At 42.2% G+C, this 13,366-nt stretch overlaps 1 protein-coding gene across 11 annotated transcripts; it reads left to right on the forward strand.

Annotated features, from left to right (window-relative positions):
• The first annotated feature begins 5,210 nt into the window (after nucleotides 1-5,210).
• LOC119479965 (dynein heavy chain-like) lies at nucleotides 5,211-6,588 on the forward strand. 11 transcript variants are annotated; one of them, XM_037756002.1, is made up of 3 exons: nucleotides 5,211-5,603; nucleotides 5,634-5,828; nucleotides 5,928-6,588. In XM_037756002.1, the coding sequence occupies exons 1-3, from the start codon at nucleotides 5,244-5,246 to the stop codon at nucleotides 6,003-6,005; spliced, it is 633 nt and encodes a 210-aa protein (XP_037611930.1). In that variant the 5' UTR covers nucleotides 5,211-5,243; the 3' UTR covers nucleotides 6,006-6,588. The 11 variants fall into 11 exon arrangements, 8 of the variants coding, with proteins under 8 accessions (XP_037611930.1, XP_037611927.1, XP_037611929.1 ...); XM_037755999.1 differs by having other exon boundaries at nucleotides 5,634-5,723; nucleotides 5,754-6,588; XR_005204786.1 differs by having other exon boundaries at nucleotides 5,459-5,573; nucleotides 5,634-5,723; nucleotides 5,898-6,588.
• Nucleotides 6,589-13,366: the final 6,778 nt, after the last annotated feature.

A 13,366-nucleotide genomic window follows, 5' to 3' on the forward strand; every position in this document is an offset into this window, starting at 1 on the left:
AAAAGTAGTAGTAGTATATAAGTCTAATGCAGTGAGGGCAAAAGTGAAGTGTAATTGTGCGACGGAGTATTAGGGCCACATTGAGGGAAACATTTTTTTAGATTTCCAAAATAAAGTCATAATTTTACGAGAAAAAAGTCGTAATATTACAAGAATAAAGTCATAAATTTACGAGAAAAAAAGTCGTAATATAACGAGAATAAAGCCATAACTTTACAAGAATAAAGTCGTAATATTACGAGAATAAAGTCATAACTTTACGCGAAAAAAGAAAATAACTTTATAAAATTACTACTTTATAATATTGACTTTATTCTCATAATACTATGACTTTTTTCTCTTAAATTTATGAATTTATTCTCATAATATTACAACTATTTTTCTCATAAACTTGTGACTTTATTCTCATAATATTACCACTTTTTTTCTAATAAACTCGTGACTTTATTCTCAAAATCTCAGATTTATTTTTTTTCCCTCGATGTGGCCCTAATACTCCGTCGTACTGTCGTACCATAGACCTACAACAATGATAAATAAAAATGAAAATGTATGTAATGTACAATAAACAGTTATTCATTTCCATTTTAAAAATCCACAGGGAGTCACTGGAGAGGGGCTAAAGAGCCGCTCCGGAGCCGCAGGTTGCTGCCCCCTGGTCTAGGGGGCTCTGGGGGCAAAATGTTGTACATTTTAAAGTTAAATGCATCAATGTGGTGCACTATGAGAGCAAAATTAAGAGGCTTGATCTATGAACAACTTTGTGCTCTAGTAAACAATTTAATGAGATGGGGTCCGTGTTTCAAGACAGGTCGGTTGGTTGCCGACATCCCCGCAGACCCTTGACGCAGTAGGACAGTCCGCGCCAGTTGACAGACACACCAGGACCTCCACGCAGGGAGAGAGGGCACACTTGCAGCGAGCACTCCACGTCTCCAGAAAGCAGCGAGGTCTAGGCGAGGGCTTCTGTAAAACTCCCAGTCAGACCTGCAAGCCACCTTCACCCCGGGCCTTTCCAAGCTGACTGTGCGGACCCCACCCGTTGAGGACTGGAAAAATATTTTCTGTTTATTATGAAACTGTAGCGGGCTGGATGTCAAAAGCATAGATATAAAAAAAAAGTCAGAACACTTTGATTTCATTTGAACTAGGCTACACAATGGTTGATTATTAGGGCTGCCAATGGCTTAAAATGTTTAATCACAATTAATCGCATGATTGTCCATAGTTAATCGCAATTAATCGCAAATGAATTACACATTTTTTATCTGCTCACCAGCATCGATGTGTTTCATCACAGATCATTTAGTTTATAGCTTAAACATGTTTAAGTGTGCAGTTACACTTTAATGCAGCCTTGGAAGAGATGCTCCTAAAATAATAATTAGGCTCATTATTTTAACTACATCGGGGGTGTGGAAACTTTCCAGGAAAATGAAGATAGAGCAATAGAGACCTATGAAATATGGTGATGGAGTGCAAGCCAGCAGATTAGAACAATAGCTGAGCAGTTTAACATTTTCCTACTCCAAGCTTCTCAGTATTGGAAAGGTATTTCTCAGAAATGTGCTGCTCTCAATACAGAGAAGCCACATGGAACTTTTACAAAACAATATAACTATTATTTTAAAAGAAAAGAAATGGAAAAATGAAGTCTCTCCCCCCTGAGTGATCCATGAAGTAAAGAAACAATAGCACCTTCGCATTTTCTATTGTGCTCCAACAATTTCCCTGAAATGCTGAAATCGGGTTTTCGAAGAAGTGAAAAGGTCGGAATGATGGATTAGAGAGATGATTCATTTGCCGATGACGTGGAGATTTGTGTTGAAGAGGGCAAAGAGCAGCTAACCGGGCAGCGTTTGAACCAGCCGACACGCTCTCTTTAATAACAGCTCTGGTCTCAAACCTGCACGATATAGAGTCAAAGTGAGTGTGGAAAAGAAAGCACAGAGACGGGGGATTCCCAAAGTACACGTCACTTAGAATTGATACATTGTTGTGCTAAAAAACATTCACAATCCCCTCAAAATCGATCACATCTGTGAAGAAAAGTTTGGCTGTAGACAAGCCCTGCCTTTTTTATGTTTCAGTCTGTTTGATTGAAGACATGGTCAAGTGTGGTATGTGGCTTTTCTGTTATTAAACATGATTAGGGATGCACCGATACCGACACCAGTATCGGGTCCGATACTGTGGTCATGTACTCATATTCACAAAACGGCTCCGATACAACGGCACCGATACCACTTTACGGTGGTGCGCCTGAGCCCGCTGGGCCGGGATCCAACGTCAGCCGGTGACTGCCGGCCCTCACTTTCATTGCGCCACGGGGTTTTGCATGCACCCTCTGACTCGCGCGTGCTTTAGACTCCTCTGTCTGTATTTCAAGACGGGTCGGGTGGGTTGCCGACAACGCCACAGACCCCTGGCGCCTTTTACGTGGGCCGAGCCCTGATCTGGCGGCACAACGTGGTTGGGGGGCACTGAGGACAGTCCGCCCCGGTCGACAGTCGCACCGGGAGCAGGGGGCAGTCCCCGGTGGGTGGAGAGGGCGCAGTGAGCCCTTTGTCAACGGTGCGGCGAAGTCCGGGAGGGAAGCGCTGTAAAGCTGCGGCCGTGAGCCACCTTCGCCCCAAGCCTTTCTGAGCCGACCTAGATGCGCCTTGTATGCGGGACTCCCCAGCCTGCCGTGTGTCGCTCACACCCTCCAGCTGGCTTTTAACGAGGGTCTTTTGGCACAGAGAAGTACTCGTATCGGTACTCAGTATCGGCGAGTACCCAAATTTAAGTACTTGTACTTGGTCTGAAAAAAAGTAGTATCTGTGCATCCCTAAACATGATTATGTATTTCTGTGGGCAGAGCGTACTGTAGGTGGAGGCAGAATAATCAATAGAGTTGTTCCGATACTGATACCAGTATCGGAAATGCGTCCAATACTGCCCAAAATTTGGGATCGGGTATCGGCGAGTACCAATCTGATACCAGATATCGATTCTTCTTCGCCGCTCCAAAACATTAGCCTTCACTGTGCTGTCGCCCTGGATGTATCATGGCTGCAACTGGCAACTACTGTTTTAGCGCAGCGAAGAAGAACTGACTGCAGGTAGTTTGTCATGTGACGACAGCAAACAACAACAGTGCGGTGTTAGTGGGGGGTGTAACGGTAACGGTAGTCAGAGCGAGGAAAATGCTATCCATCACACAGGAAACAACGAACAAGTAAAACTGAATAATAAAAGATAGTTCTATTGCATTCGTTGTCTGTATGTATTTGTTCATGTTTTACAAAGGGTTTAACCTGAGCCTGGCCATACAACAAAGATAGTAAACATATCAAAGTACTACTATTACTACTAATAATAATAATAATCATCATCGGTACTTGGTATCGGATGACACCGCAAGTTCAGGTATCGGAATCGGTATTGGGAAGAAAAAAATGGTATCGGAACATCTCTAATAATCAAAGAGTATAGTAGCAAAGAGACGAAACTCCGGTGCTTTTTTTGACGACAGCCACTAGATGGCGCTGCAGTAGATGAGTCTGTGGCCATGGATGTTTAACAAGACAGAGGATAATTTTTTTTGAGGTAAATCAACTTCTCAGTACGAACATTTAAATAGCCCTCATTTAAATCGTTATGTCCTAAGAGTTGTAAAATTAACTAATAGCCGAATCCAGAGTTATTTTCCTCGGCATAATGAACGTGCATCAGACCCAAACCGGACTGCACCGCCCCTTCTTGACCCCGGCAGCCATTTTGAGATCAGTTGAGAAAATACCAAGCACCGCCCACCAGCCAGAGCAAACTTTCTCATTTTACAGCTAAACAGTGCACTACGAGATGTTTCTGAAAACATTTGAGGAGAGAAATAGGCATTACAGTAACAGAATATTGATTCATATTTTATCAGCGCTGCCTAGTTTGACCGTTCGGGAGACTGGTGACTTCTCTGACTTGTAAACAGCCAGACTTCTCTGGATGTTTACACTGTTTTGCTTTACACTTGTCAATGGCATCTTTTTTTAAATTTGAACTGAAATTCATCGACTTCAACATGCACAAATAATCACATAGTTGGTTTGGGTCTTCACAGAGCCGATGGATAATGCAGGGCAGAACTGCTGAAGCCTTTGACAGACAAACGCTGTGTTAGGACACAACATGTAGAAGATATTATAGGAAGCATCAGCACAGGAAGAATAATTAAACAACTTCACAGTAATGACAAGGTGAACACAAAATGCTGCATCATCTTTTCTGTAGGTTGAACCCTCGGTGAGGATTGAAGCTTTAACGTTGGTGTCTGTTGCTGTCTGTCTGTCCAGGTATTTAGGTATTCACACGTTTTAGCATCTCCAAAGCTATTCTTGTTCTCGGCTGCTGTCTGAATACTGAAGGGAAATGCTTGTTCATTTAGTGATGATGTTAGTGGAACATCTGTAGTAAAGTTATGTAATTATTGGATATTAGAAGACAGGCTGAGGGTTCCTGTGACTCAGCACGGCCTGAACAGAACAAATGGATTTGATCGCTCGACTCCCTCGATTTGATTAGTACGAGTAAAGTCAGAAGTTTAGGAGAAAAAAAGTCGTAATATTATGAGAATAAAGTCATAACTTTACGGGGAAAAAAGTTGTAATATGAGAATAAAGTCAGAAGTTTAAGAGAAAGAAAAGTCATAATATTATGAGAATAAAGTCATTACTTTACAAGAAAAAAGTCATAATATTATGAGAATAAAATCATAACTTTATGAGAAAATAAGTTGTAATATTATGAGAATAAAGTCAGACGTTTACAAGAAAAAAGTCGTAATATTATGAGTATAAAATCATAACTTTACGAGAAAATAAGTTGTAATATTATGAGAATAAAATTATAACTTTACGAGAAAATAAGTTGTAATATTATGAGAATAAAGTCAGAAGTTTACAAAAAAAAGTCGTAATATTATGAGAATAAAATCAGAAGTTTATGAGAGAAAAAGTCGTAATATGATGAGAATTTCTTACAATTATGATACTCAGTTTTCCTTATTTAATTTTACAGATTCAGTTCATTTTTGTTATTTTATTTTTATTTATTTTTTTTATTTTTCAGAATGTGTTTTCTGAATACCTCTCACTCATTATGAACATTCACAGCTCACATTAGGTGAGAGGTCATGATGCATGTTTTTGGACAGTCGGAGGAAACCAGAACACCTGGAGGAAAACCCCCGTTGACACGGAGAGAACATGGAAACTATACACCTCATATTACATGAGGTGACGGTGCAACACTTCATATCGCATGAGGTGACGGTGCTACACCTCATATCGCATGAGGTGACGGTGCTACACCTCATTTCGCACGAGGTGACGGTTATACATCTCATATCGCACGAGGTGACGGTGCTACACCTCATATCACACGAGGTGACGGTGCTACACCTCATATTGCACGAGGTGACGGTTATACATCTCATATCGCACGAGGTGACGGTGCTACACCTCAAATCACACGAGGTGACGGTGCTACACCTCATATCACACGAAGTGACGGTGCTACACCTCATATCGCACGAGGTGACGGTGCTACATCTCATATTGCACGAGGTGACGGTTATACACCTCATGTCACACAAGGTGACGGTTATACACCTCATATCGCAGGAGGTGACGGTTATACACCTCATATCGCAGGAGGTGACGGTTATACACCTCATATCGCACAAGGTGACGGTGCTACACCTCATATCGCATGAGGTGACGACAGTGCTACACCTCATATCGCATGAGGTGACGACAGTGCTACACCTCATATCGCATGAGGTGACAGTGGTGACGGTGCTACACCTCATATCGCACGAGGTGACGATGGTGACGGTGCTACACCTCATATCGCACGAGGTGACAGTGCTACACCTCACATCGCACGAGGTGACGGTGGTGACGGTGCTACACCTCAAATCGCACGAGGTGACACTATGCATTTGTGAAGTATCTATAGGCCACTAGTCCCACGATGGCGATGCCAGCACACCAACCTACATTTAGTAGAACGCCAGCACCGATTTTCCGCCAACTTGAGGTCTGATCCTCAGCAGCTGGAGCCTCTGAGCGGTTCTCATGTGTCTGATCCTCAGGTCTAGTCTTCAACGAGCTCTTTTTGCGGTTGACCTCAGGCGAGGTTGGGGTAGAACTACTGTTTCTGTGAGTGGTCATCCAGCCTTCTGTGACCAAGATATTTGCCGGTCCTTTCCCTGTCAGAGATTCAGGCGAGGTTGGGGTAGAACTACTGTTTCTGTAGTCTGTCAGGTGAGATTTCCTGCGGGGAGCTGTCTGCGAGTGAGCGGTCATCCGGCGTCCTCTGCTCACGTTATCTGCAGGTCGTTGCTCTGTCAGAGATTCAGGCGAGGTTTGGGTAGAACTACTGTTTCTGTAGTTTTTCAGGTTAGATTTGCTGCGGGGAGCTGTCTGCGAGTGAGCAGTCATCCGGCGTTCTCTGCTCACGTTATCTGCAGGTCGTTGCTCTGTCAGAGATTCATGCGAGGTTGGGTTAGATCTCCTTTTTCTGTGGTCTGTCCGGTGCGATTTCCTGCGGCAAGATGTCTGCGAGTGAGCGGTCATCCGGCGTTCTCTGCTCACGGTATCTGAGTACGCTCGAGATTTTTTCAAGGGAGGACTTAGTAACCCCTTTGCCGCATTGATGGGAGCACTCAGGAGCCCCTTTGCCACATTGATGGGAGCACTCAGTAACCCCTTTGTCACATTGACGGAATGTGTTGCTGCCATCTCTGTGTTGTCTTCGCTGTCTTCGCTGCGTATCATTAATCTGCTCTGAACTCTGACGCGTTTGGAAACTTGCTCCATCATCCGTCTCAGTAATCTTCTGCTCTAATGCCTCAGTAAACCCCTTTATGCCCCTATAGGTAAGATTTCTCTGAACCGATGGCTTTGATGGCTTTGTGACATCATTCGGAATTTGGCTTTGTGACATCATGATTAAAGGCAGCAGGTGCAGCCTGCCTTTCAATAAGCCTTGCATGTGATGTCACATCATGACATCATGACATTCTATGCACAGATGTTCCATGCGCCACAGAATGTCTCCAGAGGGCAGCAGCTGTGTAACATTGATGTGAAAAACCTGAGCCTCCCTCCACCTCCTCCTCCATCTCCATATACTGTATATAAATTATATATATATAAATATCGTATTTATATATATATGTATATATATATATATATATATATATATACATATATATATATAAATATTTTATTTTAATATATATATCACTTTCAGCACTTTCAACACATTTGGAGTTTTTAAAAAAAATTGTCTGCTTTTATTAATTTTTGCCTTCAATTTTTCATCTCCAAAGGAGACGGACTCTCAAACTTAAGATCTTTCATATCATTCCATTCTGAAAAAGAGAAAACATGCTTGATCAATAAAGTGCTTTTTTAGTAAAACTCAGGTATTGATTAATTCATGATTTTTATTGATCTATGTTGCCCAACTTGTCACAGTATTGTTTGTGAGAATAATTCATTATTAAATAGTATTAAAGACAGCTATTCTCAACCACTGGTGGGCCTCAGAGAGCCACCTAGTGAGTTGCGAAGGTGCTGCCAAATGGTTAAATTAACCGCTATTCTGTATTTTTCAGAGGTTGTAGCGCGCTCACTTTAAGATACTGGCATCATATGAAACTAGAAAAACCTGATGAATCCATCGGTACCAACCATGTCATACTAGCTTGTCGGGAAGGAGGCTAAATAACGCTCCAAAATTACGCTACATTTTGGTGAGAAAAAACTATCATGGCCATTTTCAAAGGGGTCCCCTTGACCTCTGACCTCCAGATATGTGAATGAAAATGGGTTCTATGGGTACCCACGAGTCTCCCCTTTACAGACATATATGTTACAGATGCAGTGACACAAAATCAAGCAATTTTTGAAACCAGTAAAAGTGTGTGGTGAGGAAATTCGACCCTGAATACGTTTGCGGGTTACACTTGTCAATGGCATCTTTTTTAAATTTGAACTGAAATTCATCGACTTCAACATGCACAAATAATCACATAGTTGGTTTGGGTCTTCACAGAGCCGATGGATAATGCAGGGCAGAACTGCTGAAGCCTTTGACAGACAAACGCTGTGTTAGGACACAACATTTAGAAGATATTATAGGAAGCATCAGCACAGGAAGAATAATTAAACAACTTCACAGTAATGACAAGGTGAACACAAAATGCTGCATCATCTTTTCTGTAGGTTGAACCCTCGGTGAGGATTGAAGCTTTAACGTTGGTGTCTGTTGCTGTCTGTCTGTCTGTCTGTCCAGGGATTTAGGTATTCACATGTTTTAGCATCTCCAAAGCTATTCTTGTTCTCGGCTGCTGTCTGAATACTGAAGGGAAATGCTTGTTCATTTAGTGATGATGTTAGTGGAACATCTGTAGTAAAGTTATGTAATTGTTGGATATTAGAAGACAGGCTGCGGGTTCCTGTGACTCAGCACGGCCTGAACAGAACAAATGGATTTGATCGCTCGACTCCCTCGATTTGATTAGTACGAGTAAAGTCAGAAGTTTAGGAGAAAAAAAGTCATAATATTATGAGAATAAAGTCAGAAGTTTACAAGAAAAAAGTTGTAATATTATGTAATGGCAATTTTCATATCTGCAGTTTAACACTGTACCTTTAGACAATCTCAGGGCCTCACATGATCAACTTTGTCACCATAGGACAGTGACCTGACATTTTAGATCTCTGTAACTGCAAACAATAACTGCTGAAATACTTGTTATGTCTTGTGATGCTCTGTTGTCTGCTGTGTGCTGACGCATCGATACACTTCCTTCTCTTCTTTTCTTCTTTGCACTTATCTTCGTGTTATGCTTTAAATGTATAAATACTGACTACTCTTTGTATTCGGGGCTCACTTGCCACAGTCCACAACAGGTGGCTGTGCTCGTGAGTCCATCTGCAGATGCTTTACTTATTAATGTATGCTTTTTTATTAAATTCACTGAAAGACAAGTTGTTACCTTGGTTTGTGTCTTGTTTTAACAGAAACTGCCACCACAATTTGGCGTTGTCGGCAGGATCACTCATGTGAGCGGGACCGCTGGAACTCTGTGCGAGGGTAAAGACTGTGCACGGCTGGAGTCCGGGACTCTAACCTCAACCTCCCCATAAAAAGGGTGTAGAAGTGGGGGCCTGACGCCGGAGGACCAAGTCTCGCTCACCGGTGTGATCCAAAGAACCAGGTGGCAAAGAAAAAAAAAAACAACTCTGTCTTTCTGGTAAGTAAGAATTCATTCAGAAAAAGCATACATTAATAGAATTCATTCATACAGTGTCTGTACAGGGGGATAAAAGAAGCTGTACAGGGGGATAAAAGACGCGCTTTGGGGGGAATGAAAAGAAAAGTGATTCTCATCACCAACGAGGGTGGTTGTGACAGACGTGTCAACAGGGCAGGTTTTGGAAACCGCTGTAGAATCCAGGGCTAGCGCAATACGGTACCAAGGAGTTCAGGGAACTCAAAGGAGTTCTGGGAACTCAGAGGGATAACATCCATACACTGTAATCGCGTATAGTGTACAAACTGATATTATATTATTAATAATAATAATAATAATAATAATAATAATAATATTGTTATTAGAGTGGTTGATTTAGTTGGACTGATCACCCACTAGAAGAAAAAGAAAAAAGAGGGGGGGAAAGAGTAACTAGAAGTAAGACCTTACTGGAGTATAACCACCTGCAGGAGTTGAAGTATATAAAGGTACAACCACCTGTAGAAATCTCTAAGCAAAAATCTTGATAAAAAATTCTTTCCCTTCTTTAGTCCATGGCCCTTAACTAAAAAGTACATTGATATTGAAGAGATCTTGAAAACTATTTTTTTTAAAATAGGTGCAAATCATAGTAAACTCAAAGGATTGTGATAATCCACCTCAATTAATGTCGCCTAACATCAAAGATATGACCACCAAATACAGTAAACAGTAAAAGGTATTTGATCAACTTGACGTGTGGGTTAACGAGTGTGGATTTCTAAGCACTGGCAGTTTTAGCATAAGACAGCTCCAAGCTTTAAAAAACAAAGTAGAAGAAGCAACCATCCGGGAGAGAAAACAAAAAAATCAGGGACAGCACCACTAAAATCCATGTCTCAGTGTCTCAAACTAGATCCTGATCTGGACTCGACCCCGCAACGACGACAGCCGGCCCAGGCAGTGCTGCCCAGCGCTCCATCTCCACCTCTACCTCCACCAGTGGAAGGAGCCATGACGGAGGAAGAGGGCCCAACAAGCTCAGCAACCAAGCCTCCACCATACACTGCCCCTCGCACACCATAACTGGACTTTGCAACGATGTAAAGACTGCTTTCCCAGTGAGAATGGACATTGGCAAAATCTCACTGTGCAAGCAGAGAGACGATGAGACTGTGTCTGCGTACCTTATCAGACTCACAGAGGTTCACAACACACAGTGGCCTCCTACTACCAGCTGCCATGAAGGGAAACAATGAGGTCGGTCCCTGGGAAGCTCATCTTTGGGACCGCTTCATCAATGAGACCAGAGATCAGTGAGATGATAAAATGCAATTGCATCACTTGGGAATGCTGAAACCTTAAGACTGTCGAGAATCACGCCATGGCAGAAGTGGTGGTGGCAGGGAGAGATCCAACGCCTGCTTCAGATGTGGAAAGACAGGACACTGGGCAAGGAATTGCCCTGAGAACCAGGACACACAGGCTGATTGACTAGCGGAGGGGTCGAGGACAGTGAAGGATTCATCTAGCTTTGACACGGAGACGGGAAACAGTGACCTATCTGCACATCAGACACGTAAGAACACAGACACACAACTCATGATTTCACAAGCAATTGAATATCTTGAATCTGTACAGGAAACTGGTAAAGAGAAAGCTATTGAACTATATGCTAAGTACTCACATGACACATATTAACAGATGCCAAAGCTAAAACTTACTATACATGGTAAAGACATCATCTGTGGTAAAAAGATACACACTACCATGCTGGGATAACATTGAGGGGGATTTCAAACACTCTTTTCTGTTATCAAAACACTGTCCGATTAACCTGATGGGGAGAGATTTTATTGTTTTACTGGGGATAGTTTTGATATCTACACCACAGGGCATAGTTGTAACCAGAATTAGCAAACAACATATTTTTTCAAATATAGTAAAGAGGACCTGTTATATGCCTACCAATGGAAAATCCCAAACACTGCTCTTAACTCTGTTAATGACACTCTCATAAACCAAGCTACAGCTCTCTCCATAGCCACACACAGATATTATGAGAAAACATGACTTGCAATGCACCTCGCTTATCTCTTTTGGAGTAGACACTGAGTTTGAAAACAAATGGTACAGAGAAGGCCTTGATAAGGGCAAACTCAATCTTGACTGGCTGTTTCAGTGACTCTGCCTGACACACTTTTTCAGTCTCTATTTCAGATACCACACTCTGATCCCAACGTCTCACTGGTCAAATCGAAGGATGCTACAGGTTGGGAGTAAACAGCGGCCCCCAAAGTTGATTTTCACAGGGTCTCTGATTCTCTGCTGTGGTAAACGCGACAAATTTTGCCCTTACACAATAATATAAGATTGTCTGGACACCTGAAGCAGAAAAAGCTTTTATTGGTTTGAAGCTAGCTCTAAATCTCCTCCAACATTGGACCTAACAGACTGCACCAGACCATTGACACAGACTTTTGACGACCGGGGTGCGTACATGACATTAATACTAATGCAGGAGCATGGGGGACGACAGAGACCTGTTGCACAACTTCTCCGACAAACTGACTAAACCTGGAGAAAACACATGGCCATCTTTTTATCTTTTTTTTATTTTTCATTTTTATTTTTATTCCTATGCCTTTGTTATTTTTTATTATCTTATATGTGTTACAGAGTACATCAGACTTGTTAAATTGATTATGCATTTTTCCTTGTGCTAAAGCTTTGATCAAATCTACTGTTGGACAATATGTACATACACCACAGCTGGAGAAAGGCATTCCTGACCTTTTTCCACCTCCAGGGTGGACGCCACCATTTTATGATGATATTGTCTGAGATAGTTTAATTCCTTCTTTCTCATATACTTAAATCAAAATCACATAGTATCTTCACACTTTGATTTTGTGTATTACAACGGTGCTAGTAGTAATCAGATATGTTAATTATTAAAGTGAGCATAGAATGCTCAAAGGGAGGAATGTAATGGCAATTTTCATATCTGCAGTTTAACACTGTACCTTTAGACAATCTCAGGGCCTCACATGTCCAACTTTGTCACCATAGGACAGTGACCTAACATTTTAGTTCTCTGTAACTGCAGACAATAGATTGCTGAAATACTTGTTATGTCTTGTGATGCTCTGGTCGGAATGGACTGGTCCCGCGCTGTCAGCCTGGCTACAGATGGTGCGCCCTCAATGATCGGGAAAAAAGCAGGTGTTGTGACAAAGTTCAGAGAGAAAGTGCAGACTGCAAATGGAGAACGTGATTTTTGGACTTTTCACTGTATTTTGCATCAGGAGGCTTTGTGTTGCAAGTCATTAAAGATGGATAACGTCATGAAGGTGGTCGTCCAAACTGTTAATTTCATCCGATCCAGAGGCCTGAATCACCATCAGTTTGACAGCCTTCTCAGAGAGAAAGACCACAACTATGGGCTGCCATACCACACCAAGGTAAGACGGTTAAGCCGAGGTGCTGTGCTGAGGCGTTTCTTTGAATTACGAGAGGAAATTGAACAGTTCATGGAAAAAAAGGGCAAACCAGTGTTAGAATTTCAGTCCACAGAATGGATGCAGGACCTTGCATTTATGGTGGATGTTACAGAGCACTTGAATAACTTGAACAAAATGGGGCGCAACAAAGTTGTCACGCAGTATTATGACAGCATATGTGCGTTCAAGTTGAAGCTGTCATTGTGGGAGATGCAACTCGCAGGTGGTGATGCAGCTCACTTTCCTTGTCTGAAAGATGTGTGTGCGACCCAACATGCCGCAGACATGAAGCGGTTCAAAGATAAAATAACGGGACTATTGCGGGAGTTTGAGCAACGTTTTCAGATTTTTGGTGAACTGGAGAAAGACTTCAAAGTTTTTTGCTCGCCATTCACCGCGAATGCCTCTGATCTGCCCATCAACATCCAACTTGAAATAATAGACTTGCAGTGTGACTCGGATTTGAAGGGCAAATTTGCCGCAGCTGGCTTGGACACATTTTATCAGTATCTCTTGCCACGTTACCCCAACTTGACAGCCCTTGCTGCAAAAGTGTTGTGCATGTTTGGAACCACAT

This window comes from Sebastes umbrosus, chromosome 20, assembly GCF_015220745.1.
Source record: "Sebastes umbrosus isolate fSebUmb1 chromosome 20, fSebUmb1.pri, whole genome shotgun sequence".
In the NCBI taxonomy this organism is placed as follows: domain Eukaryota; kingdom Metazoa; phylum Chordata; class Actinopteri; order Perciformes; family Sebastidae; genus Sebastes; species Sebastes umbrosus.